The 25,645-nt window shown below is 53.4% G+C and overlaps 1 protein-coding gene across 2 annotated transcripts in view; it reads left to right on the top strand.

The window, feature by feature from the left end:
• The window catches only part of RNF213 (ring finger protein 213), a 102,815-nt gene that overhangs the window by 14,227 nt on the left and 62,943 nt on the right, over window positions 1-25,645 (top strand). Inside the window, exons 4-15 of one of the 2 annotated variants that reach the window (XM_064495410.1) lie at window positions 1,877-2,008; window positions 8,904-9,401; window positions 9,679-9,801; window positions 10,351-10,526; window positions 11,058-11,216; window positions 11,552-11,754; window positions 16,116-16,399; window positions 17,042-17,298; window positions 18,429-18,626; window positions 21,513-21,735; window positions 22,175-22,230; window positions 23,342-23,495. In XM_064495410.1, the coding sequence (XP_064351480.1) occupies window positions 1,877-2,008; window positions 8,904-9,401; window positions 9,679-9,801; window positions 10,351-10,526; window positions 11,058-11,216; window positions 11,552-11,754; window positions 16,116-16,399; window positions 17,042-17,298; window positions 18,429-18,626; window positions 21,513-21,735; window positions 22,175-22,230; window positions 23,342-23,495 (2,463 nt within the window). The remainder of the gene's footprint in view (window positions 1-1,876; window positions 2,009-8,903; window positions 9,402-9,678; window positions 9,802-10,350; window positions 10,527-11,057; window positions 11,217-11,551; window positions 11,755-16,115; window positions 16,400-17,041; window positions 17,299-18,428; window positions 18,627-21,512; window positions 21,736-22,174; window positions 22,231-23,341; window positions 23,496-25,645) is intronic. The other variant, XM_064495408.1, reaches the window with a different exon arrangement.

Below are 25,645 nucleotides of genomic sequence, written 5' to 3'. Positions count from 1 at the left end.
AGGCTGGTTCTGGTGTTCTGACGTGGGCTCCCGGCTCCAGAGGGGCCGAGCAGACCTGTCGCCAAGGAAGTGTGCTTGTCTGTTATGACCTGTCTGGGGGTTCCCGGAAGGAATGTCCCTTATCTGGAACTAACTCTCTAAGGATGGAAAAGCAGCTGTGCGGAGGGTGTCCCTCGAAAGCGCTGAAGGCGGATGGAAAGGTCCTGTCTGCCTGGTGGAAGGTGCCAGCTGGTGTCACCAGCAGACATGCTGGAAGCCTGGGGTGCAAAGCCAAAGGTTCCTCTGGGGAATAAGATTTTGAAACGGCTGCCACAATTGGTGGGCAGGGAATCTAGAGAAAGCCACACGGATGCACAGGCTCCTTCTGGAGGGACGAGAACGTTTGAATTAGACGGAAGTGACGGCGGTGTGGCGCTAAAAGCCACTGAGCTGTGCGCTTTGAGGTGGTAATTTCAGGTTAGGTTGCGACCTTCACCTCAGTATGAGAAACCTGCATAGTATTGTCACAGAGGGGATCTAAGAACAGAAGCCTGAGTGTGCACGTGCCCATACAGGACAGGAGGGCAGAGGCAGGGAACAGAGGAGCGCTGGTGGCGTTGTCTGTGATCAGCTCACAGGGGCTCCTGGGACCAGTCCCAGTCCCTGCAGTGGCCCTACGTAACCCCGACAGGGAGTGGTGTGCGAGTTGTCGGAAGGGCCTGCGACGTCCTGACAGCAGTGGGAAGCCACGCAGGGGAGCCAGGGAAATGGCCAGAACCAGGCCCCAGGCCACTGGACTGGCCTCCTCCCAGCCCAGCAGTCATGGCGTGGGTGCGGGGTGTCGGGGTTTCAGGGCCGGTGGGGCGCTCCCGTCCTGCCTGCCCTTTCTTTGGTGGCCCTTTGATGCTGACTAGCTGGGTGGCTTTGCTGGTTCTTGCTTCCTCTTGAGAGCCTGATGGATTGATTCCCCACCCCCACCCCCCGTCGCGTTAGCGCCCCACCCACCTTCCCCACGAGGAAGAGACGCGCTGGATGGAGCCGCCCAGGGCTGGGGGGTGGGGTGCTTTGTGCCTGAGCCCTTCTTACCCACGGGGCTGTGCCAAGTGCCTCTCAGAGAATTCCTCTTGCACGCAGACTGTCTTCCCTGCCTGACACTCCATCAGAGGCTGGTGGCCTTCCCCCGGTGCCTCCCCTGAGGGCAGTGCCAGCCTGAGGCCCCATCTGGGAGGCCCAGGTACTCCATGGACCCACGTCCAAGGGCCTCACAGACCTCTCTCCTCATCCGCAGCAGCCGTGGTACAGGAGCTGGGCCTTGGTTTTGGGCCCAACTGCCCTGTTACTGGGCCCTGGCTCTGCCCTGTCTTGCCTGGTGGCCTGGGGCACATTAGCAAGGCCCTCTGGGCTCATTGCTTCCTCAGACGAGGAGGAGGCAGGAGGGAGGAGGGGATGATACAGGGCCGGCTCTGTACCTCCCAGGGTGCACCATGCCCGGCATGGCCCCCACCCAACCCCCATGGTTCCCGAGAGGCCCGGAGACCTGGCCTCAGGTGCTGGGCTGCCTGCCCCTTCCAGGAATGTCCCCACAGCTGCCCAGACATTGGGATGGAGCTTAGGGAACCAGGCCCCAGGCTTGCTTGCACACTTGCAGGCACCAGCTCCAGCGTGGGGCAGTTCGCTTACACGGATTTGCTCGATGCGCCCACCTGCAGGAGCCCCTTCTTGGGTTCCCTACACCCGGGACCCTCTGCCTGCTGAGCCTGGATGCCCAGAGGAGCTGGGGAGCTGGCTCAGCCCTAGCACGAGGGCAGCCCTGTCTGGGGCCTGAGTGAGGAGTCCGTTAGGTTCCGCTGGAGCGGTCCTCGTGGTCACCCTGCCCTGTCTGAACGTGTTTCAACAGGGAGTTGCTTCAGAGGGTTTTGTAGATGCAGGAGACGGCACATCCGATGAGCTGGAGGCGGCCAGTTCCTCTCCCTGCAAAAGAAGAAAAGAGGATGCAGCCCTGTTTGAGGTCGCTGACGCCGCCGAGCAGGTAGTTTGCCTAAGTGGTGGAACACGTGCCTCCCGCCAAGGCTTGCATGGGAACAGCCCACGCCCTCCCTGACTGCCGTTGGCTGGAGGGCGGTGCGCCTCCTGCATACCCGGACTGGTCTACGCGGTAGCTGTTGCCTCTGTGTTTGGCTCTTGTGATGCTGAGATGTTCTGCTGACATTAAATTTCAGCTTTATTGTGTGTGACCCCCATTCCGCCATCCATCTTTTTATTTATTTATTTTTTTAGGGGGGTAATTGGACTTATTTACTTATTTTTAGAGGCGGTCCTAGGGGTTGAACCCAGGACCTTGTGCGTGCTAAGCATGCGCCCTGCCACTTGAGCTGTACCCCATTTGTTATTTATTTGGCGACTGTCTCCTTTGGCACGTGGGAAAACTCATCCCGAAAGCTCCACAGGCTGCGCAGGAGTCTTTTAACAGAGAAGAGCGGGGGCCCGGGTCTCCCCTGGGCCAGGCTCAGCCTCTGCTGGGGCCTCTGCAGGACCCCCTCCCTCCTGGGGAGCTGCGGCCGCCAGGGCCCGGGGCCGTGGGCCTCTGTTCTGCACTCTGGCTGTGTAGCTGGAGCTGCTGACTTCAGTGTTTGGTTTCTGGAAGCTCAAGTCCTGACTTCTTTCACTTTCTGTAGCCTTTGGGGAGTATTGTGGGCTTCACGAACAGTGTCAAAATGGAAACTAAGCTAATACTTGTCCTGAAAGCGTTTTTGCTCATGAGGAAAACCAGCGAGGCCTCAGACCCTGAGAAGCAATGTTTGCGGAGCCTAGTTGTAGTCTTTCACAGAGCGCAGACTCTCTCCTGAGTCAGGTGGCCACTGACTCATTTAAGAAAGATTTATGGAGCAGCAGCTGCCAGCGGGGCACCAGGTGTGGGCTTTGCCTCTGGGCTTGAGTCTGTCGATCAGTTGAGAGCAGAAGCACCTTGTAAATACAGCAGACATCAGCGCACGAGCTGGAATTTCAGACGGAAACGCGGGGAGGGTGAAGAGCTCATTCATCACCTACCAGCACAGGAAAGCCAACCTGCGAGTAAAGTTTCCCCGAGGAGAGGGTTCGTAGCATGAAGAGGCCAGTGCTCGGCTCAGATTTGCACATCCACTTAGCCAGTTAGCGTGTAGACGTAGCACCGCTCCCAGCAGGTTTGGTTTGGGGTTGTTTTTGTTTGTTTGGAAATTGACAAAAGATGATCTCAGGTCCATCTGGGGTGGAAGCTGGCGAGAGTTCCTATAGAGAAAAGCTGAACAGTCAGTGGGAGATTTGACACCAAAATGTGCTGTGAGCTGCAAACATAGCGACACAACAACCTGACGGAGCAACAGGCACGCAGCGGGGAGCACCCGGACCCACGTGTGCACGCGTGCGGCAGTTTAGCTCCTGATGAAGGTGGTGTCACGAATCTGAGAGTCGAAGCTGTGTTGAGTGAGGGGTGTCTGAGCCACAGCTCACCATTTGGAAAAAGCGACTCTACGCAAACTCAACCCTAAAATAGATACCAGATGGGTTCACTATTTTAATGTGAAAGACACCCTGGAAGATCTAGAAAACAGAGGCGACTGTTTATCAAAGTAGACACTCACAAGCTTCACCGAAACACCTGTGTGAATGCTGACGTGGCCGTGTGGGTATTCCAGGTTCTGGGTCCCGGGGGACCACTGGCGACTGTGGGAGGCAGGTGGCTGGAAGACTGCAGTGAGCGACAAAGGGTTCACAACTGCAATGCCTAATTAGTCCTTTCAAAGAAAGAAGACATCAGCGCACTAGCGGAACAATCGGCATCAGAGACAGTGCACAGGAGACAAGGAGAGCGGGCAGGGAGCCTGGGGGAGAGCTCGCCCAGAAGGGTGAGCAGAGGAGAGGCGCACCCACCTCCCCGGAGCCGCACGTTGCCTCTGATGGGTGGGGTTTGATTTGTGTTAAAAGAGGGTTTGGGCTGGTGGCTGCCGCCCCAAGTGATGTGAAGCCCACCGGTTTGCTGTTTGGGGGCTGGGCTGTGGTCTGGGGTCCACGCGGAGGGCTGTTATCGTGGTGTCACCCTCTCCCCCAAAGGTTGTCTTCCAGGAACTGGGGCACATCCCTCCAAGGGTCCTTCCGGCATTTACACAGCCACACCTCCCAGGCCCTCCAGGTTCTGCAGGGTCGCCCACCTTGCTGTGGCGGGAGCTTCATTGTTTCTTCCCTGCTGATGGTGCCCCTCCTTCTGGAAGGCAGGCCTGATGCAGGTTCCCTGGGGAGGACGGCGGGCACCTGTCCGCAAGGTCCGAGGCTTCCTGCCACCCCCTGTGATGCCCCGAGGGATGAGCACCTGCCACGCTGGCCCCCCCCCCCGTGAGATGCCACGACACGGCGGTCTGGTGCCCTGAGGACACTGTGGCCCAAGTACGTCTACCAGAGCCTGACGTCTGATGCCACCAAGGCTGTTAGAACATTGCTTACCTTGACTTACTTGGGGCTACTTTAAAGTTTGAGCATTTTAACCATTAGGAATATTTCGGTTGCAAAAAGTTGAAACCCTGACCCAGGTTAATTAATATGATGAAGAGAATTGTCACTCACATAACTAAGAAATCCTCGGGGAGACCTGGCTGCAGGAAAGGCTTTATCCAGGCACCTAGAGGATGTTCCTGAAGTCCAGGTGTCCCTCTGTGTCTTCGCACTGCCCTCCTCATGTCAGTTAGCTCCGCAGCCTCTCAACCGCTGTTCCAACACTCTGGACCTTTCCACAGCTATTCACCTCCCACTGCATTGTGCAGGGGCCAAAAGAATGCCACCTCTGGGGCCCCTGGAGAGAGAAGAGGAAGCATCCCTGAGGGGAAGCTGCCTTTGATTCTGAGTGACTCTGATTGGGCCACTGGCTGGGGTGAGGCTCACCCTGGGGCTGGAGTAGAGTTAATCCTGCTTGAACCGCTTGGCTGAGAACGGGAGGTTCCAGGGACCGTTTCCTGGAGTCGGGTGGGAGGGTGGGAGCAGGACACCAGGCAGCGGGGAGGCAGGGATGGTCTAAGCACCTCTCCGAGGCTCTGGAACTGGTCCAGTCAGGCCCCCAGCAAATCCAGCAATCCCGCGGTTCCTTGGGCAGAGATTCTGCTGCATCTGTTTCCTGACAGTCTCTCACTTCCTCCTCCCGGTCCCTGTGGTGGAGTCGTGGTCGCCTTTGCAGCTGGCTAGCGTGTAAGGGAGGGGCCGGCACTGATCCTAGTGACACCTGTAGTTAGGGGCAGCCTGAGCTTTCTGGTTCCCATCCCAGGTTCTTTTCTCTTGTTGCTTCTGCCATGCCACACCTGAAGTTTATAGAAAGGACCCCCCACCCACCCCCGCCCCGCTGAAGCATTGCCCACGTGCGTCTGCCTGGTTCTACAAAAGAGACGATGGAAGCTGAGAAAGGTTACTTGGGTCTGGAGAGGGCGGGAGGGAAGGCTGCAGGGGGGCTCGGGCACTGCCTGCGGGCTAGAAGGACGTGCTTGATCAGAGGCCGGGTGGAAAGGTGCCGCGGTCCTTGCACAGCACTGCTGTCAGTGCAGGCGGGGCCAGAGGACCCCGGCAGGTTTGGGCTCACCTGTCAGCCTCGAACACTTCGGTCTTTGTCAAGCAGCCTCGCTGACCTTCTGTCCAACTAGTCAGTGTCCCCACCTGTCACCCCCACATCCTCCCGTGGGTGCCTCCTCGGGGTCCCCAGCAACACCCCCTGGGTGCTCCTGACCCAGCACTCAGGTGAGTGAACGGGGCTGGCTTGCCTTCCCCCAGACCGGGGGTCTCCTCTCTGCTGTCTGTTCCTGGGAGGCCTTTTTTTTTTTTTAATGGAAAAACATTCATTATAAAATCAGAGGTATATTTTGACCCAAAAAAGTCTGCAAATTAACAGACTGATTTTTTCCTGGTCCGTTCTCATTAGGCAGGAATGAGAATAGCCCCTGTGTGTGCATGTGGAGCCTTTGAATCAAGGTGTGACTGGTGTCGTGTGAAGTGTGTGTGCGGCCTCGTAACCCTGGCCAGGTCCCCAGAAAGCTAGCTAGCGTCCCTTCCGCGTCCGCAAACTCTTCATTTAAAAACTGTTTTAGTGAAATATTAAGCCCAGCATAAAGGGCGTTTGTAACACAGATGCAGGATTAACAAAGTGAATGCTCACCCCCTACCTAGGTCTGTCATAAGTTATGCACATCATCAGAGCTCCTGGGGTCTCCTCTCACCCGCCCCCGCCCACTTCCCACTCCCAGGGGTCGTGACCCACATCTGTGCCTGCGTTCCCAACCAGTGCTTAGTTTTGGCGCACGTATTCCCTCCAGTGCAGTTAGAATTACAGAGCACGATAATTAAGAATTTTGATTTTTGTCAAGGAAAAAGTTAGGCTTTAGCCCCAAGCCTTGCTTTACAGGTGTGCCAGCAGCCCTGACCGTAGACCTGTGGGGGCACAGGGCACACTCACACCCCCATAGATGTGCGTTGAGAGAACTCCCAAGTCGCCTGTGCAAAATCTAAATCTTACTCTAAAAGTTTGGAAGCAGCTTCTGAAAAGCACAATCAAATAGGAATAAGAAAAGGAGGAAACGAGGTAAAGCGGAGAAAGGCAAATTGCAAATCAGAAGTCAAATCCTGTCCTTGGATCTGAGCACAGACGGGGCTCTGGGCGAGGGGAACGTACCAGGCGCTGCAGCGGGGAACGCGGCACTTTCTGAGGAATGTGCTGAATGGGACAGAAGCGTGGGGGCACCTCTGGGGGGCCTGGGATCGGTCTGGACCCTGTGGCTGCAGCAGTGCGGAAAACAAAATAAAGGTGTATTGAGTTGTAGGGCGACGGTTGCTAAGGAGGGAAATACAGCAGGTGGAGTTCTGGGAAGCTCTGCTCTCTTACTGAGGGTGTCTGGATGGTCTGCTGGGGTGCGGGGCAGGGCACTAGGTGATGGAGGTGTCTGGGGAAGAGCCGGCAGGGAGGCGGCCTGATTGTATGACTCAGTGAGGACCAGAGAGCTCAGGAGGCGGGGTCCCACCTGCACGGCCACGATGGGCCATACACATGGGCAGAAGGAGCCAGGGAGAGCGTGGCCCAGAGCCTGTTCTGGGGGGCAGGGTAGACAAGTTTGAGCAGGTGTAGGACTGGCTAGTTTGAGTAATCTTGGTGGGCTCTGGGCTGTGGGGTTGTCTAGCTGTCCTGTACCTGGCCCCTGGGTGCCGCAGGGCAGGACATGTTGGCGCGGAGGGAGAGGTCAGGGGCAGGTCAGGGGTGTTGGTTGGTTTGCGTATGAAAGGTCTGTTCCTGGGGAGTCATCTAGTCCCTCTGGGAATTAGCTCGCCTTGGCGGGGCGGCCTCTCTGGGACTAGTAAGGCCTCTGAAAGCATCTTAAAATATAGAAAATTAAAAAACAAGATTCATACCGGAGGCCGGGGCAGGACAGGAGTGAGTGAAGCTGGCAGGTGGTGAGGACCGATCATACAGGGTCTTCTGGCCACTCAGAAGCTTGGGTTCTGGGTGAGCAGGTCAGCCTCGGGGCAGCCCGTGGCACTGGCCACTTTCACACAGGCGGGACCCGGGGATCTTTGCCAAGTGGGCGAGACTGCCTTCTTGGACTCAACGTTGCCTCTTCCCTGGGAAGCCTCTGAGTCCTCCCACAAGCTGCAGCCGTCTGCCTTTAGTCTTTTCTCTCCCGCGAGACCATCAGCTCTATGGGGGAAGGAATCCTTTACTCTCTTGTTCCTTGTGCTTGGGACAGAGGTCCTGGCTCCTGAGTACATCACTGTAGGACAGAAGTGACTTGATTTAAGCCAGTTTCAAACTGAAGAAGGAGGAGATTCTGCAAAGGGCTTGGGGTCATGGGTCTGCACGCAGCCTTCTGTGGGTCGCCCCCACCCCCGCCGTGGTGTCCAGGGCGGCTGTGTGGGAGGGGACGCTGGCGCCCAGGCGCCCGGACCAGCTGGGTCAGAGCTGGGCACGCAGGGTGGGGCGCTGCCTGCCCTACTGCCCACAGCGCAGGCCTGGAGTGGCAGCAGCTCTGTGGAAATGCAGAACCTCGGGTTCCCCAGATGTGCAGGTTGGCAAGATCTTGAGATCTGTACGTCCTGGAAGCTGGAGAAGTGACCACCTTAAATGGCCTTCCTTCAGCCTCCTTCCACCATGCCGTTGGCAGGTGTCTATGCCAGGCCGGGAAGCTGCCCCCCAGGGGCGGCCTGTGCGCGTCATGCTGGTCGTTTCAGGCAGGCTGGCAGCAGGTCAGGTCAGGACTCTTGGAGAAAATCCAAGAGCTGACCCAGAACAAGGCCGCCCACCCTACACGCAAACCCCGAGGTCTTCATTCTCTCCCTCCCGGAGACTCAGCCCAGGCGGGGTTGGGGGGTGGGGTTCACAGGTCACTAGCACTTAATGAACCAATCCAGCCCCACAGGCCCTTGAAGGGCCCGCGACATGCACGCCACGTCTGATTCTGAAGTCGGGGACTCTGGCCTCTGAGTGAGGATCTCCACGCAGAGGCGGGACGTGCCAGCGCGGGTGCAGGAAGGAAACACTCAGACTTCTGTTCGTGTTCTCGTGTCTGTTTTGTCCGTGATACAAACCGCGCAGGAGTGTATTGTTCCGGGGCCTGCACGTGCTGTCTGATATTTGAAAACCGTCCTCACAGGAACATCCCATCAGAAGGAATTGCACGTGGGGTTCTCAGCTTGGATTTGGCTGAATGGAGCGTGTGACCTGCACGTGTCCCTCAACCCTGTTCACCACTCCTGTTCACTTAGTGTCTCAATTCCATTCTTTCCAAGTAAGGAAATGGCAGATTTAGCAGATGTCAGGTGGTTTGGTGGAGCTAAGCGTGACAGAAATTGAAAGGCAGTTGGAGGAGAACATTGGTGAGAGCAGAGTAAATCTGAGAAGTAAAATTAGTGTCTCTTTTTCTGTTTAGAGCAAAAGGAAGAAAAGGAAGAAAAAGAATCAAAACGGTCCCGCAGCTGCAGAGCTGGACTCCTTGTCCCCGGCCTCCTTGGGCCCCAACAACCTGAATTCACTTGCAAGCCCTGGGTTCCAGGACACAGCCCCACCCCAAAGCCCAGCTCAGCGGGGTGGTCCCACTCGCCAGCCGAGCCAGCCCCCAGGTGTGGGCGTGACGCCACCGGAGGCTGGTGACCACCCTCTGCAGGGCCAGAGCTCAGGAGGGACAGAAGCAGCCACGGGCACCAAGTCTCCAAGCAGCCCGGCATCCCAGGACACAACTCCGGGAGGAGCCCTACCGGAAGGGAGGGGCCACCACTCCCCCAACCCCTCCAAGGGCAAAGGCCTCCCCACTTCTTCCAGCGAAGGCCGTCCTCAGGAGAAAGATGCTGCCCAGAAACCCCCACTGCCAGAGCCAAAGGGGGGCCGCTCCAAGCCCGGGGAGGGGCCTCGGACCTCCGCATCCTCCGGGGTGAGTCATCAGAGGAGTGAGGCCTGGGGTTGGTCGGCCCTGCCCTCGGTGCCTTGCTGTGCTGTGCGGTTCTGACAGCGCCTCCCTGTCTGGCAGGGCCTCCACTGGGATTTGCTCCCGGGGAGGGGGCTGTGCGAGGGGCTGCCCCTCCACCTTGCCCTGCTGACCTCTGCCACTGGGCAGGGTGCAGGTACCGACCCTTCCACTGCCAAGTCACAGTTTCCCTGTCCATTTTGTCATCTCTGCCCTGAAGTTGTGGGGTCTTTATTTCTTCCAGGCAAGTGATACTGCAGCCAAGCCAGCTGGTCCTGGGAAAGGGGCTGGGAAGGAAGTTAAAAGTAAGACTGAGAAAACAGAACAGCCGCCCACAAGCGCCCCTGCTTCCCGAGGCCACCGCCAGGTAAAGTGTCTCATTCCTGCCTGGTCTGCTCTCTCTGGGGAGCTATCCTTGTTCCCGCCATCTATCCCACAGTCTACTCCTTTTGGCCCCGGTCCTTCCACAGCTCAATTTAATCATTTGGTGAACATGTGTCAGGTGCCAAGGGTGTGGCCAGGAACAAGGCCACCTCCTGCCTTCTAGAGCTCACATTCCAGAGGAAGAAAGACAGAAGTGCCGAGGGGAGAAGGGCAAGGGGCGGGGGTGCTGGAACTGGGTGCCAGGCTAGCTCATGGGTATCTGGGCACATGCAAAGGCCCTGAGGTAGAGTGTGGAGGGCCTGTTCAGGGAGCAGCCAGGAAGCTGGTTCTCCCACGAGGAAGTGAGGGAACTAGGGGCCTTGATGATGCTGGGGAGAGGGCCCTCGGCGGCTGTGGTGAGTGGACCTGAAGGCATTTGAAGGTTCTGAGCAGGGAAGGGGCGTGTCCACTCCAGTCACTGTGAGAAGTGACCATTGCTGGGGGCAGATGTGGAGGCTGGTCGTAAAGGTCGGGGTTGGGTTCCTTGTTCCAGGAAGCCAAAACCAAGGACCAGACTGCTGTTCCAGAAGGGAAAGCAGGTGAAACTTGCCAGAAAGCCAAGCCGCAGGACCCAAAGACGTCAGAGGGGAATGGCAGGAGCGATGCAGCTGCAGTGAAAGGGAAGGAGCAAAGGAACCAGAGCGCGGACGCCCAAGGAGCCGAGGAGAGGTGGGTGCGAGCCGGCCTCGCCCCGCCCCGGGGGAGGGTCCCAGGCTGCCCTTTTGTTGACTCTTTTCCAGGAGAGGAGAACACTTGGGAGGGAGGCAGGGGCGGGGCATCTGTCCCAACTCCTCGCTTGGTTTAAAAACTCCAGCACACAGTCCCTGGGGTCCTGGAGGCAGCACGGGCCTTAGAGAAGTCAGGAGAGAATCTGTCGTGTCCCAGAGTGCGAACCCACCCCCTCCCGCCACTGCCCCCCGCTCCTCGGAGCTGGACGGAGGTCGGCCCCACTGTGCCCACCCTCCTCCTCCACTGAGAAGGACAGCCTGGGGACCCGCAGGGCAGGCAGTCTGTCTGAAGTGTGGACGCTCCCGCACTTTGCTGGGGTGTGTGTTAACGCCCTGCCGAGAAACGGGTCGCGTGTGCCTGCGTGTGTGCACGTGGGTTTTGTGCACTCGAGTGCGTCCACGCGTGTGTGCGTGCGCTCGGAGGGGTAGACAGATCTAGATCTCATCAGTGTTCTCTGTGACGTGCCTCCAGCCCGCTGAGCTCCGCCGAAGGAATCACGGTGTACTTCCATGCAATCGTTTCTGAACATTTCGAATTCGACCCCAGCAAACACAAAATATTTGTCAGGGGCGGAGAAGAACTCGGGAAGCCCAAATGGAGTCATAATGTTTGCGAGATGTACTACACCAAGTGAGTATGCCGAGTGCCCCTTTAAGAAATGTGCGGAATGTCCCGTCTTCGGAATATATTTGAGACCGTGACCCAGATCGGGTCGATCGCAGTCTTAGAATTTTTGGAGGGCGAATGGTCCGAACAACTGTTCCCCATATGTAAGTCACTTCTAGTGACACCTCACCCGGGCCCGACTCCTGCTGCCTTCGAGGGAAGCGGTGCCCGTTCTGGAAGCGTCGTCTTGCTCAGCAGCAGTCTGTGGCTCTGGGTCTGCATGCCATGCTGTTTGGGAAGAAGTCAAGTTTCTGAGAGAGGGCTTCCGGATAACCAGCTGGCGTCCTGTGTATTCGCAGGGACTTAGGTAAAAACAGGTGCCTGGTGGAAGGCAGCACCGTCATTTCCAGGCAGCACGTGGGCACGCCCATCCCGTACAAGTACGTCGTCTCACGAGGCAAGGGCACAGTGGATTATGAGTTCATCTACAAACCTCAGCAGAAGGAGGGCGAGCACGTGAACCGCTGCCTGAAAGTCAAGCCTTCCCTTCTGGGCTCGGGAGGTAAGTGAGGTCTGGGCTCCTGATCGGGGCTCAGAAGGGCTGGCCTCTAGTGCTGGGCTGCCCCTCTGGGGAGCAAAGGCTTTCCTTGGTCCGCGTGGGTCCTCTGCTCAGCACTGGCCCTGTCCCAGCCCCCGGCTCTGTGTTTCATAAACCTGAGTTTGGAAGCGTGTTTCGGATCAGTTTAGCTGAACCGCTCACTTACAAGAGGAAACAAGGAAAAGGATTTTTAATAAGGGACAGGAGAGAAGATGTCACTGCTGGGTAGGAAGGGGGCTGGGGCAGAGAAGGGCCGCAGTGAGCAGGGGCGAGGGAGAGGGACCCGGGGCTGCCAGGACCACGCTCACCCCGCATTTCCAAACGGCGACAGTAGATGAGAGAGCCATCCAGCAGAAGCTGGCAGGGGCCGGGTCCCCGTCCTCTGCTGTCTGCCACCACTGTCACCCTTCTGTATTCTTTTTACGTTATTCTCTGTTTCTCTTTCTCTTGTCTGTATCTTATTTTTTTTTCTTCGCTCTGTGCGGTATCAATACTGCATGTAGTGTGTGTGTGTGGTGTAGTGTGTGTGGTGTGTGTGGTGTAGTGTTTGTGTGTATGGTGTGTGTGTGTGCTGCGTGTGTATGTTATGTGTGTCTGGTGTGTGTGTGTCCGGGGTGTGTGTCTGGGGTGTATATGTGGGGTGTGTGTGTGGTGTGTGTGTCCAGGGGGTATGTGTGGTGTGGAATGTGTGTCCAGTGTGTGTGTATGGTGTGTGTGTGTCTGGGATGTATATGTAGGGGGTGTGCGTGTGTGTGTGATGTGGTGTGTGTGTGATGTGGTGTTTGTGTCTGGGGTGTGTGTCTGGGGTGTATATATGGGTGTGTGTGTATGGTGTGTGTGTGTCCAGGGTGTGTGTGTGGTGTGGTATGTGTGTCCGGTGTGTGTGTATGGTGTGTGTGTCTAGGGTGTATATGTAGGGTGTGTGTGTGTGTGTGTGTGGTTTGTGTGTGCACTGTGTTTTATACACAGAGTCTGTTTGAATTCTACTTTTAGGAACTTGCTCAGATCTTCTTTGTGGCCTAATTCCTGGCCCAACATAAATATTCCATGTGTGCTCAGAAAGAATGGATAATCAATTTGGGGGACTCAAAAGTTTTACGTATGCCTACTACGTAAAGCCTATTTAATATTAAAAACCTTGTTTAAAAAGACTGACTTGTCAGCTTCTGAGAGAGATGTTCTTGTCTGTCACCAAGATCAGGTGCTTTATTTTGTTCATTGATTTATTTGGGGGGAGGGGGCATAAAATGATAATTTTATTACACTCATGGATTCGGTGGGTCAGGAGTTTGGATGGAGTTTAGCTTTTATATATGGTAGTGTGTTTCTGTTAATCCCAAACTCCTAATTTGCCCCTCCCACCCTCTCCCTTTCCCCTTCGGTAACCGTAAGTTTGTTTTCCACATATGAGTCTGTTTCTGCTTTGTAAATAAATTCATTTGTATTTTTTTTAGATTCCACACATAAGTGATATTATATGATATTTATTTTTCTCTGACTTACTTCACTTGGCATGCTCATCTCCAGGTCCATCCATGTTGCTAAAAATGGCATTTCATTCTCTTTTATGGCTGAATAGTATACCATTGTATAAATTTACCACATCTTTGTCCAGTCAGCTGTGGATGGACACTTAGGTGCTTCCATGTCTTGGCTGTTGTAAATAGTGCTGCTGTGAACACTGGGATGGAGGTATCTTTTTGAATTAGAGTTTTCTCCAGATACATGCCCAGGAGTGGGATTGCTGGGTCACATAGCAGCTCTGTTTTCAGTTTCTTAAGGAAACTCCAAACTGTTCTCCAGAGTGGCTGCACCAGTTTGCACTCCCACCAGGAGCGTAGGAGGCTCCCTTTTCTCCACATTCTCTGCAGCGTTTGTTATTTGCTGGCTTTTTGATGCTGGCCATTCTGGCTGGTGCCAGGTGACACCTCACTGTGGTTTTGATTTGCGTTTCTCTGATGATTAGCGATGCTGAACATCTTTTAATGTGCCTGTTGGCCACCTTCTTTAAAGAAAGGTCTGTTTAGGTCTTCTCTCCATTTTTTTGTTGGGTTGTTTGTTTTTATGATACTGAGTTGTATGAGCTGTTTGTCATTAAACAGATTTTTAAGTTGGAGAGTAACTCAGAATTGCCAAGCAGCTTTATTCTCATGTGCTTCCTTAATCATGATACTGTTCCAAGTGGTGTTTTTCAATAATTATATTTTGCAAGCTTTTTTTTAAAAATGGATGTTAGAGCTTTTTCCCTTCTTCTTTCAAAGGCCCACGGGCACTCTAACTTGTTACTTCTCAGTGTGGGCTGCTTTCTTGTTCAGGTGTCCTGTTGGTAGGTTGACATTAGAACTCCTTGGGAAACGGTACCCGGGTCAGGTGTTTTAAATGGGAAGGAGGTGAGTCATAGCAACCAATGGACAGGCTGGTGGGAAAGCTGGGGTGGTGGTGGCTTTCCGCGTGTCTGGAGGTCACTGATTAAGCCCAGGTTGGGAAGTGTCCCAGCCCCTGGCATCATCAATGCAGGTGATTTGGGAGGAGTGTCTGGAAGGCACTGGAATTTTGTTGATTGAGAGGTTCTATGCTTTGCTCCCTTTGGTGTGGTGGTGGTTTATCTATGTTAAATTAGTATAGATTTCATTAATCCCAATAAACAGAGAGAGTGAGGGAGATGTCTTCCCTCCTCTCTTCCTCTTTCTAAACCTCCTGTGAGCACTCTTGTTGGCAGAAACACTGGCACGAGGGTGGGTGGGCAAAGAAGGTTCCACTCCAGCCCTGTGATACGGGGAGACCCGGACAGCGGAAGTGCGTGCTGGTGGCAGAAACAGCCACAGTTAGGGCTCTGTCCCTTCGAATGCTGTCCGTCCTGTGCTGTGTTCTGCCTGAAACGGATTCTGGTGTGTCCGTGTCCCTTGCCCACCCTCCTGGCCTCGTTGCTCGTGGCTTTTGTCCACCTCTGCTGTCTCCTCTCAGATTCACCCCTTGCAGCGACTAACGTCTCTGTTCTGCTGGACTTTTGTTGGCTTGTTTCTTTTCTTTTTTTCCCCATTCAGTCTGATCTTCTTTAATCAAGGAATTCAGCCCACTGGCATTTATTGTGACTGTCGATGGAAAACTCACTTTTGACAAATTGTGTCTTTTCTGTCCACCTTGTTGCCTTGTTCATTTTTGTACTTTTTCTGACTTGGATTAGCTTTCTCTTTACTGTAGGGGATAGGAACGTAAACATTTCGTTTCTACTCTTCCAGTAGATTCCCCGAGACCAAGACCATTAACATCCCTCCCTGCCCCAGTGTCCTGGGGTAGTGGGTGTCCCCTGCCTCCCCCTCCCCCTCCACGGCACTGGCCCATCCCAGGGCGGCAGCCCTCACTCACCTTCTGTCTGGAAGGGCATTTTTACAAAGCCAAGAGAGACCCTCTGTGTCCCCCAAGTGTGAGGAACATAGCAGGAAAGGCTTCCATGGGAGGTTGAGTCCTGAGAGATTGGAGTGATCCTGGGCAGGGCACGGCAAGTATGGGGCGGAGATGGGCAGGGAGCACTCCAGCAAGACAACAGGATGAGTGACAAGGAGCCGGTGAGGGGCTGGGCAGAGGCTCCGCCTTTCTGACTTTCCCGTTGTTCTGTGTCCACATTCTCTCTGGTGACTTGCTGACCTCTCTGCCTTATAATTATTTGATGATTGACTTTCCTGGGTTTTCTAGGTCTACACTCGTATCATTTCAGCTGGAAAGAAGGGCAGCCTTGGCTCTAGCCCTTGACCCGTGTTGAGGGCTGTCTCATCTGCCGTGTGACCCGCACTGTCCTTCACGGAGTGGGCGCCACGGTTCAAGGGTAGAGGAGATGAGCACTTGCACCAAGTAACTTACCAAAATGCTGCACAATTGCTACTGAGTGACGTGGTTTCAGGATGAAACTTTTGACCCGTGTGTGGTCATTTTCTAAGGAACTCACGCACCAAGTGTGCTGAGCCATTTAGTTCGACAAAGACACCTTCCAGGTGTTTTCAGGGTGGCTGAATCATGTGGCCTCGGGCCTCACTCGAATCGCAGTAGGGTGCCTAGGATACCTGCCCTAAACCCAGTCGTGCTTCCCCCGCAGGGACCCTGTGTTGCAGGGACCCTGTGTTGCATGCCTGTGGATGGGTGCCTGGGTGCCTGGATGGAGTGCGTGCTGGCTGCCTTCTTTCTGTTTACCACATTCTGTGGTTTTCCTGTCTTCCCTTCCGTGGGTCCTCATGCTGTTTCTTCTGGTCAAGGCCAACTTTCCAGGGTGGGCTGTCCAGGCCCAGTGGGTTTTGGTGCCCCTGAGTGTGATGTTGCCCTTTTATTCTTAGACTGGCATCAGTATGATGATATAATCTGTATGAATTCCCCTGGGATGTGGCAAAGGATGAAGGATCGTTTAACAGATGGTACGAGGAAAGACTTGGTGAAAGGGAAGCAGACCGCGGCTGCAGTCATGCTGGACGGCATTTTCAGCATCCTCGAGACCTGGAACACCATGAATTTAAAGAGCTTTTTCACCCAGTTCCAGCAGTTCTATTCTGTCATCCGCGTGCCCATGATCTATGAGGGGGAAGAACAGCAGTGGAGCGCCCTGCAGTACAAAGAGGAGGAGGTACCGGGCTCGGGTGTCAGCGACAGCTCCCTTCTCTCCCCCTGGGCGGTCAGCGCCACCCCGCTCCCCTGGCCAGATGACCCCTAGATTCAGTGGATCTGGTGAACGAGGTCAGGTGGACCTTTCAGTCCCTTTCCTCCTAGCACCACCTCTTGGGAATTGTTCATCCTCCCCATTTTCTTCCTCCTCCCACCTCCTCGCCTGGCCCCACCCCCACGCTGATCCTGCCCCCTCATCTGTCCTGGGGCAGAATGGAGAGAAGGGTGGCCCCTCCTTCACGGCATCTTCACCTGCTCTGTGCCCTGGCTTAGGCATTTTTGAGACATACCTGGAGCCACATGTGAGATGACTGGTGAACCCTTTTAAGCCATAAGCCTCAAGGCCCCCACCTGAGAGCCCCTCCACCACGCCAAGGCCTCTGGACACACCACTAGTGGCACCTCCCAAAGGCCCGGGGAGGGGCAAGCTCGGGGCTTAGTGGGGAGGCAGGTGGTGTGACCCCTCCACAGAGTTTTCCTTGCCCCTCGGGCCCTGGCCCCCTGCCCAGCTGAAGGGGAACTAAGGGCAGGGGTGGGCAGCTCTTGTCCTCTCTGGTGGATTCAACGCCATGGCTCTCGTGCCTTCTTTTTCTCCTGGGATCAGGTGAAGAGGCACCTGTGGGAGTGTCTGAAAAGGAAAATGGCACCACTTCTGGAACGGAGTAGGGAAGCCCTGCCTGAAGCCTGCCCAGTGAAGAGTAAATTGAGAATGGGCCTGATCGCCCTTTTCTCAGCGGAAAAAATTGAGTTACACTTATCGGCAAGTGACCTGCACTCACTCTGTCTCCTCCTTTGCTCCAACGCCAGTTCCCCAGACGACCTTCGCAACGACCTGATCCACATCCTTGAAACATCTCAGAGGTAGTGTGTGTGTGTGTGTGTGTGTGTGTGTATGTTTGTGTGTAGAGATTTTCTAGCTGCATCTCATGGTTTTCATCTGATTACAAAAATCAGTGCTTGTCATAGAATGGATGAAAACATACAGGGAATAAAAACCCCCCGTGACGTTGCTGCTCACTGTTTAAACATTTACCCCGTGAGCCTCTTTTCTAGCCTCTGTGTGCTCTGTCTTCACTTTATTACCTACTCTCTTGATGCCTGCTTTGAAGAAGCTTTATTCTGTATCATGACTCAGCCCTGCGGACGTGCACTTGGGGAGTCGTGGTGAGACATGGGAGCCCCGTGGGTGCCCTCCCCGCGGCCTCTGCTGCCGCCGTTCCCCGTCCCGGAGCTGGGGCCCCGCTCGAGGAGTGGAGGCCGCGGCTTGGCCTGAAGGCATTTACGTTTCGTTGGGTGGAGGGCACCACCTCAGAACCCTCTGATGATCGAAGGGTTTTCTGTGCAGCTGTTTGAATTGGACTGGAGGATAATATTGGGTGGCCTTCCTTGAGCAGCAGGCCTTATAGGGCACCTGCCTCGTGGTTTTGCAAATTTCGAACACCCAGCTAAACCCTGTTCCTTTTGAAAGAGAGACGAAATGCTGGCTGAGGTACTAAGTTGGTACCAGTGTTTCCAGGCCTGGAAAAGCACGCCTGTTTTGTGATTGTGGGGGACACGCCAGGTGTTGGTTGCAAGCTCCCCGCTTACATGATACTTAGATTTACTGGTGCCAGGCAGCCTGGGCGCAAGCCCCAGTGGTGATCACGGGCCTCTGGACCTCTGTCCCCTCCCTGTCGGGGGGGATGGGAAGATGCCATCGGGAGCTTGCTGTGGGGCTTCTCGCGGGCCTGCTTGGGGCCTGAGGATTTGTGGGGATGCCGAGGGGGCCCTTGTCTCCCCTGAGCCCAGGTTTCTCCTTGACTGGTCACTCTGTGCTCTAACACCCAGAGTTCTCTTCCGTTCTGGGCAAGGAGCTGGCTTTTCCCTGGTGGGCCTCAGACCCCCAGGGTGAGCCTGACACTGGCCGCCCTGGCTCACGGCGGGGTCCCTGTCCCCCTTCCTAGCTGGCGAGTTTCCCCTGGCTCACGGTGGGATCTCTGTCCCCTTCCTAGCTGGCGAGTGTTCTTGGTAAACTTGTGTCAATTGTGTGTGGACAAGAAAGAGGATCTTTGGGTGTGCATCCTACCTGTGCTGCACCACTGCATGCAGCTGTCCCCGCCAGCCAGGGACGCCGGCTTGCAGCCCGAGGACGCCTGGGCAGCCCTTGAAGGCATCTCCTACTCTGAGTATCAAGAAGAAAGTTCGAGTCGGTAAGTTGTAGAGCTGCCCTTACTATGTAAATCTCGGAATCATGAAACTGCTTCCAAGATCTCCAGTGGGCTCTTAGGACCCCTGGTTCCTGCTTCTAGTGATGGAAACGATGTACTTCTTTACAAAGTTTTAAATGCAAGAAATAATGTGCAAAAATGCAACCCAGGGGTAATCATTGCCATCAGTGCTTTGGCAGGTGTATTTCCAGGGTTTTCTCCAAATGTGGGTATGTGGGTGCTTTATATGCTGAAAAAAACACCACAGAAGATAGATTATTTATATTCATTTATGTTTCTTACAGTTTTATGGTGCTATAATTGACATGCAGCCCTGTGTAAGTTTAAGGTGTACAGAGTCATGATTTGACTTACATACATCATGAAATAATGACCGTCATAAGTTCAGTGAACTTCCTTCATTTCATGTAGATACAAAATGAAAGGAAAAGGAGAAATTTTTTCCCCTTGTGATGAGAATTCTTAGCATCTACTCTGGACAACTTTCACGTGTAACACCCAGCAGTGTTAATTATATTTACCACGTGGTACATCACATCCCCAGTACTCACTTATCTTACAGCTGGAAGTTCGTGTCTTTTGACTGCCTTCATCCAGTTCCCCCCAACACACAGTCCCCACCTCTATGATAGGCTGTTTGTCCTGTTTTGCAACCTCCCTTTTCACTTCACAGTATTTTGTGCAGGTTTTTTGCCAGTGGATTTGCACCTACTATTATAATGATACCTACTATTATAGTGTTTTGCTTAGCTAGTTCTCTGTTCCTGGACACTTGGATTGCTTCCGCAGTTTGGCTTTGTAAGCATGCTTTGAGGCACTCCATTGTAATTTTCTCTGTCCAATTATTTCCTCAAGGTAAATTCCTGAAAGCAGAATTGCACAGGTCAGAGGCTTTGCATATGGGAGGGACACATCTGAGGCAGTGAAGTTCCATCTTGGGGCAAGCAAAGCTTTCTTAGAGAAGACACAGAAAGCACAATTCACACAAGAAAAATAAATACAAATCAAATACCAAAATACTAATACCAATGCTCATTTCCAAGCACAGATAACATCTCCCATTTACTTGTCTTTTGTCTGATTAATCCAAGTCTCCCCTGGCTCCACTCCCCCAGACCAGTAAGATCCAGCCTGTAGGTTTGTACGGGTTGAAACAGTGAGCTAAATTCACTTACTGATTTTTCACCGCCATTGGAACCTTTTGAAATTAAAACCAAATTAAGATTATTTATATAATTCTATATATTTTAAAGCCCCTTCAGGGGGCATTAATCTAGAATAGCAACTATCTAGGAGAAATTTAACTGGAGAATGACAAGCATTGTCATTGGTCCCAAAGATCGTGTCTTTCAGGCAAAAGTTGCCTTTAAGTATGTAGTGAACCTTTATCCATGTGTTTCTCGTAGCCTCTGTCACTTTGTGGCACTCTGTTTATTTTCCAACGGTCGTCTTTTTGGGTCTCTAGGACAGTGTTACAGAACAGCTCACTGGCCTGGGTTCGCGTAGACTGGTTGACCCAGGGCGCTTGCTTATTCACGCATCAAATGCTTAGTTCGTGGATTGATGTACCCACAATGGAAAACAGGTTGAAAAAAGAACTGCCTTGTGATCCAGCAATCCCACTTGTAGGTCTGTATCCCAGGGAAATGGAATCAGGGTCTCAGAGAGACACCTGCATCCCCACGTTCATTGCAGCACTATTCACAACAGCCAAGACACGGAAAAAACCCAAGTGTCCATCAACAGGCGACTGGGTAAAGATGTGTGTGGGGGGTGTGTGTGTGTGTGTGTGTGTGTGTGTGTATGAGGTATCCATGAACATATATGATGGAATATTATTCAGCCACAAAAGGGGGGATCTTGTCATTTGCAACAACGTGGATGGACCTTGAGGACATTAGAGATAAGTCAGGTACATAAAGACGAGTACTAGATGATGTCACTTCCGTGTGAAATCTGAAAAAGTCAAACCCAGAAGCAGAGAGAAGAATGGTGACCCCCAGGGGCCTAGGGGGTGGAGAAAGGGGGGATGTTGGTCAAACAGAACGAACTCCAGTTAGAAGACAAGAAAGAAAGAAGACGATGAGGTGAAGCTCTGGGGAGCCGATGTGCAGCACGGCGACTGCAGTTAGCGGTACCGTGTTGTTTCCTTGAAGGTTGCTAAGAGAGTAGGTCTTAAACGTTCTCACCACGGAAGAGAAATGGCACTTACCTGACACAGTGGGTGCAGGATTCAGCTGGTGCTGTGGTGCTGATCATTTCGTAATACATAAATGCATCAAGTCAACACATTGCACACCTCAGACTTACACAGTGTCACGCCAATTGTATCTCAGTGCAACTGCCAAAGTGCATAATTCTTGGTGAGTTCTTTTATTATTGTGGTAAAATATACATAATGTACAATTTACCATTTTGATCGTTTTAAGTGCACGGTTTGGTGGCATTAAGTATATTCACATTTTTGTGCGCCCCTCACCCCCATTCATCTCTAGAACTTTTCATCTTATAAAACTGAAACTGTCCCCATTAAACAACAATTACCAACTCCCCCCACCAACCAGCGCCTGGTACCCCCTACTCTACCGTCTGTGTCCATGGCTCTGACTCCTCGGGACCTCACTGAAGTGCAACCACACAGCACTTGTCCTTTGTGACTGGCTGGTCTCACTGTACCGTGTCCTCAGAGCTCACCCGTGCTGGTGAATTCCCAATAGGCTGTTATTCTCAGTTGATTGACTACTTAGCGTTTCAATTATTTTTGAAATCTGAACTCTGGATCCCGTCTCCCATCATTTTTCTTACCTTTGACCACTTTACCGACCTCACGGCTGCCCTTTATTCCTGTTCCTGTTTTCCTTTATACAGGAAACAGTTGCTCCAACTTATGGAAGAGAACAAACATTTGCTCAATGTGGATGAGTATCTGTTCCGGTCCTGGTTCAGTTTGCTCCCTCTGAGCAGCTTGGTTCATTACATGAATGGTCTCATTGACTTTTCAAGTCGCTTTCCTCCTCGTGTCCTGGACTGCCTTCTAGGGACCTACTACCGGTTTCAAGGACTTCGGGAAATCTACAACAGAAACTCAGAGGTGCGTTGCCTGGAATCGGCACTTAGTCCTTGCTTAGCAAAAGCAGAGCAAAAACTAAACAGAGCTTGATTCTCCTTTTCTGAAAACCTGACAGAGGGAAGCACTTGGAGACAAGAGAACCAGGAGGGGTCACGATGTCTTAGGGAAAAGGGTTGATTGACTTGAATTTACTCTGTTTCAGTAAATAGAACTCAGCGAAACAGTAGCTTTGGGGTGTGTGTGATTGTGGGAGGCAGGGTTAGAAGTGACCCCAGGTGCTGGCACCCTTCCTCCTTCCTACCTGTCTTTCCCCATTTTTGGGGGTGGAGAAAATGGTATAATTTTAAATCTTGAGTTTTATTTGTGAAAGTTGTAAGACTAGTGCTTAAGCACCTAAAAACATGTTTACAGAAAGAAAACAGTTCATTGCTGCCCTTTGTCTCTTTTCTTCCCCCCCTAGAATATTGAGAGTATTTTACGCGTGCTGTCTCACCTCCTGGACAGTTATCAAGACAAGTAAGTAGACAAGTAAAACGTAGTCTTCCTCGTGCAGGTGGGGATCTCCTTCTGATCCGCTGTGTCCCGCGTTTGCTCTCACAAATACACATAAACCATAAGTCAATATATATCCCACTTTTCCCCAAGTTATTAATGTAATCCTCCTACTTTTAAAAAAGGGAAAGTCATAGAAATCTGATGCTGAGATTTCCGGTTTATTTCCATCTGGTCTTTCTTCCTGTGCGTTTTTGGTCATTTATTTTTAAGTGATTACCATTATATTTCATACCCCTGCTTGTCTCCTGCATTTCATTAACGTTTAGTCTTCAGGGGGTTTTTTGCAAGTTCGGGAGGTTGAAAATAAAAATCAAAGGTAGCTTTCTGTAATTACCTGAAATCCTTCGCTCCCGCAAATTCGTGTGGCCCCTGAGCCCCGGAAGGGGCAGCGTACAGAACGCAGAGCGATAGAGACAAACACGTGGGCGAGAGGTGTTTTCTGAGCTTCTCGAGCACTTTCAGGGGCGCCTCCCCCGAATTCTGAGGGTGGTCAGGGTGGAGGCGGGGGTACCACATCTCCTTCAGCGCCCAGCACCAGGGGCCCCGCCCGGTCCTGTGTACTACAGGATCACCGAGCAGTGCCTTTCTCGTGCCGCCGTCCGGGCCCCGCCCCGGTCAGGCCCCCGACCCTCCGCTCTGGTCGTGCGTCCGCCGTGAGCGGGTCCACACGGGCCGGGAGAGACTGCGCGCTCAGGCCGCGTGCCTCTAGTGCTCCTTCCCTTCCTCCCTCCCCGTGGCTTTCTAATTTTTTTTCATATTTATATCTCATTTGAACTTCATAATGTTGCATCTCTAGCTTTTTTTTCCCCAAATAAGGGAATGCGCTTGGGAACAGTTTAATTGGCTTTCGTTAAAATAGTTCAGACCACGGAGGCAAACCAGAAGGACTTTATTTCGTCTTTATCTCAATCCCAGGTTCGGGTGGATGGCAATGCTGCTGATGTTCCCCTCTGTGGGGTCAGTGCCCGCCTTCCTGGTGGGCATTTTAAAGGCAGGGAGCTTGTGGACGATGGGTGCTGTTTTCCGCTCCTCCTAAATGACTCCAATGATTTCTCTTAACTTTTTGGGGCAGGATTCTTGAGGAGCCCTTGACACAGGCCTACTTGACTGTGTGCCTGAAACTTCATGAAACTACCTGCGGCGTTACAAAAAGCCACACGTTACATGAAATGCCTGCCTTATCTGCTGAGATTGTTTGCAGGATCATTAAACTTAAACCTCTCGTGGTAAGTGGAACGCATATGCACGCGGCACCCAGGATTGGTATGGGGTCTCAGCATCCTCAGCTCAGAAAGGAGACAGACTACTTCTAGGACTGCAGGAATGACAGAGTGGCAGATTCCGTCCTCGGATATTGCTCGGTGCCTGCTTGATGTCAGGTTTTGTTCCCTGCGTCCAGGCTGTTTCAGTGAACCAGAGTCTGCGTGCCTGCCCCTCCAGGGCTTACGCTGGGGGGAAGGAGGGAGGGAGGAGGCAGTGTAGGACTCAGAGCACAGCGTGTCAGCTGACTGGGTTAACCTAGGACCCCACAGGTGGCAAAGACTCCCCCCACCCTCCACACCTCCCAGAGGTGACACTCCCCTGGGCTGCACCACCGCTGGCCAGTTTTCCCCGTCTTTGAACTCTCCTTCATGCCCAGCTTTCCTCTCCTGACATTATGCCCCTGAGATCCATCCGTGACATCGTGTGCGTCAACACCGCATTCTTTTCCATGCTGTGTGGTCGTCACCCACCTGAGTTCGAGTTTCCATGTGAAGGTGATCGAAGGTTTCGTGTTTAGACCATTCACCCGCTCACCATTTCACAAGTCCGAACTGTGACTTCGTGATACAAAGTAATCAGGTGTTCGTTTTAACTTTATTCCTTTTAGTTTTTTCTTCTTTAAAATATCAAGGATACATTTTTAAATAAACACTATTAGTGAGATGATTGCTTTTTCCTGAATGGATATTATTTAAACCATCGTAGGGAGGTGCCAACTTCCACCTAAACTGTGTTTAGGAAGTTGGGCAGCCATTTAGGGTCTATGTTCCTACACAAATCACTATCTTGAGTGTCGGCTGGGGTCTCCCAGCACCCCTGGACCCCAGCGCACCCATCTCCCCGCTGCCCAGAGCTCCCCGAACCTTCCAGGGCAGAGCCCCCGCCCCCAGGCTAGGTACCACACTCCCGTGTGCCTCGAAAACGCCCTGTGCTTTCACATCTTGGCACTTGCCATGGTTACCAGTCGTGCTGGCCTGTCTGTCCGCCGTGGACTCTGGGCTCCCACCTGGCAGCCAGCACTTCTGGCACCTGCCTGGTCACTGCATCTCCAGCCCTGGGCCGGGCACCTCTGGCGGGAGGCAGTGACCCGTTAGATCTGGTTTTGTGGGGGTCGTGACACTTAACGCAGTTTGTGGGGCTCAGTTGAAGCAAAAGAAAACACACACATGCCAAACTGGGAGGAGGCTCCATCTGAGTCGGGGCGATCCTGGGCAGCACCCACTCCCCGATGAGGGTGCTTCTGGAGAGGGAGGGAGGGCGGGAGGCACCCTGGAGCCCTGGACCCCGGGGAAGGGGCTTTTCAGGGAGAAGGAATGGAGGGAGAACGTCCGGGTGTTAACAAGCCCAGACTCACTCTGCTCGCCACACGACAGGCCAGGGAATCGGGAGACGAGGCGTTGGGGCCAGGGATAGCGACTTTATTTGGAGAGCCGGCAGACCGAGGAGATGGCAGACTCATGTCCTGAAGAACCACCTTCCTCAAGTCAGAATTCAGGCTCCTTTTACACCAAAAAGGGGAGGGGGTGTGGATGTTTGCTGTAATCTTCTTGGTGTCAGAATGCTTTGTTCTGGCAGCTGTCCGGGCAGGGCAGGTCATGGTGTCCCTGTAAACTGCCAACAAGACAAACGTTATTTTCTATTCTGCAGCTTTTTATCTCTGTCTGAATGGGAAAGTGTTAGACCCTTAAAGGTCAGAGCCTTGAGGTTGGGGCCTCCTGTATATTTCAGGCTCTAGGCAACATTCTTTGACAAAAAGGTGCGGAACTGGCATGACTGAGCCCAGGAAACAGCACAGGGTTAGAGCCAAAGGAACAGACCTCACGTGGAGTCAGATGAGTTCTTTCCTACAAAGGAAAGGAGACGCCCATGGGGGCATGTGGCTTTGCCTCCTGGCCCGCCGGCCGGCTGTGTCACCAGGGGCGGGCTTTGCGCTAGCTCAGTTTCTCGGAGCTGCTGGCCGCTCTGCGCCCCTGCTGTGTCCTCCTCACCCCATCTGGAGGGGGCCACGGCTCCTCCTCGGTGGAGGGGCTGCCCGGGGGCGAGGCTGGCTTGCCTCTGCTGTCGTTGCCGGGGTCGTTTGATGGGGGTGTTCCTGCAGAAGATCTCCCTGCCA

This window comes from Camelus dromedarius, chromosome 16 (genome assembly GCF_036321535.1).
Source record: "Camelus dromedarius isolate mCamDro1 chromosome 16, mCamDro1.pat, whole genome shotgun sequence".
NCBI classification, from domain to species: domain Eukaryota; kingdom Metazoa; phylum Chordata; class Mammalia; order Artiodactyla; family Camelidae; genus Camelus; species Camelus dromedarius.
This window is presented reverse-complemented; position numbering and strand designations above follow the sequence as displayed.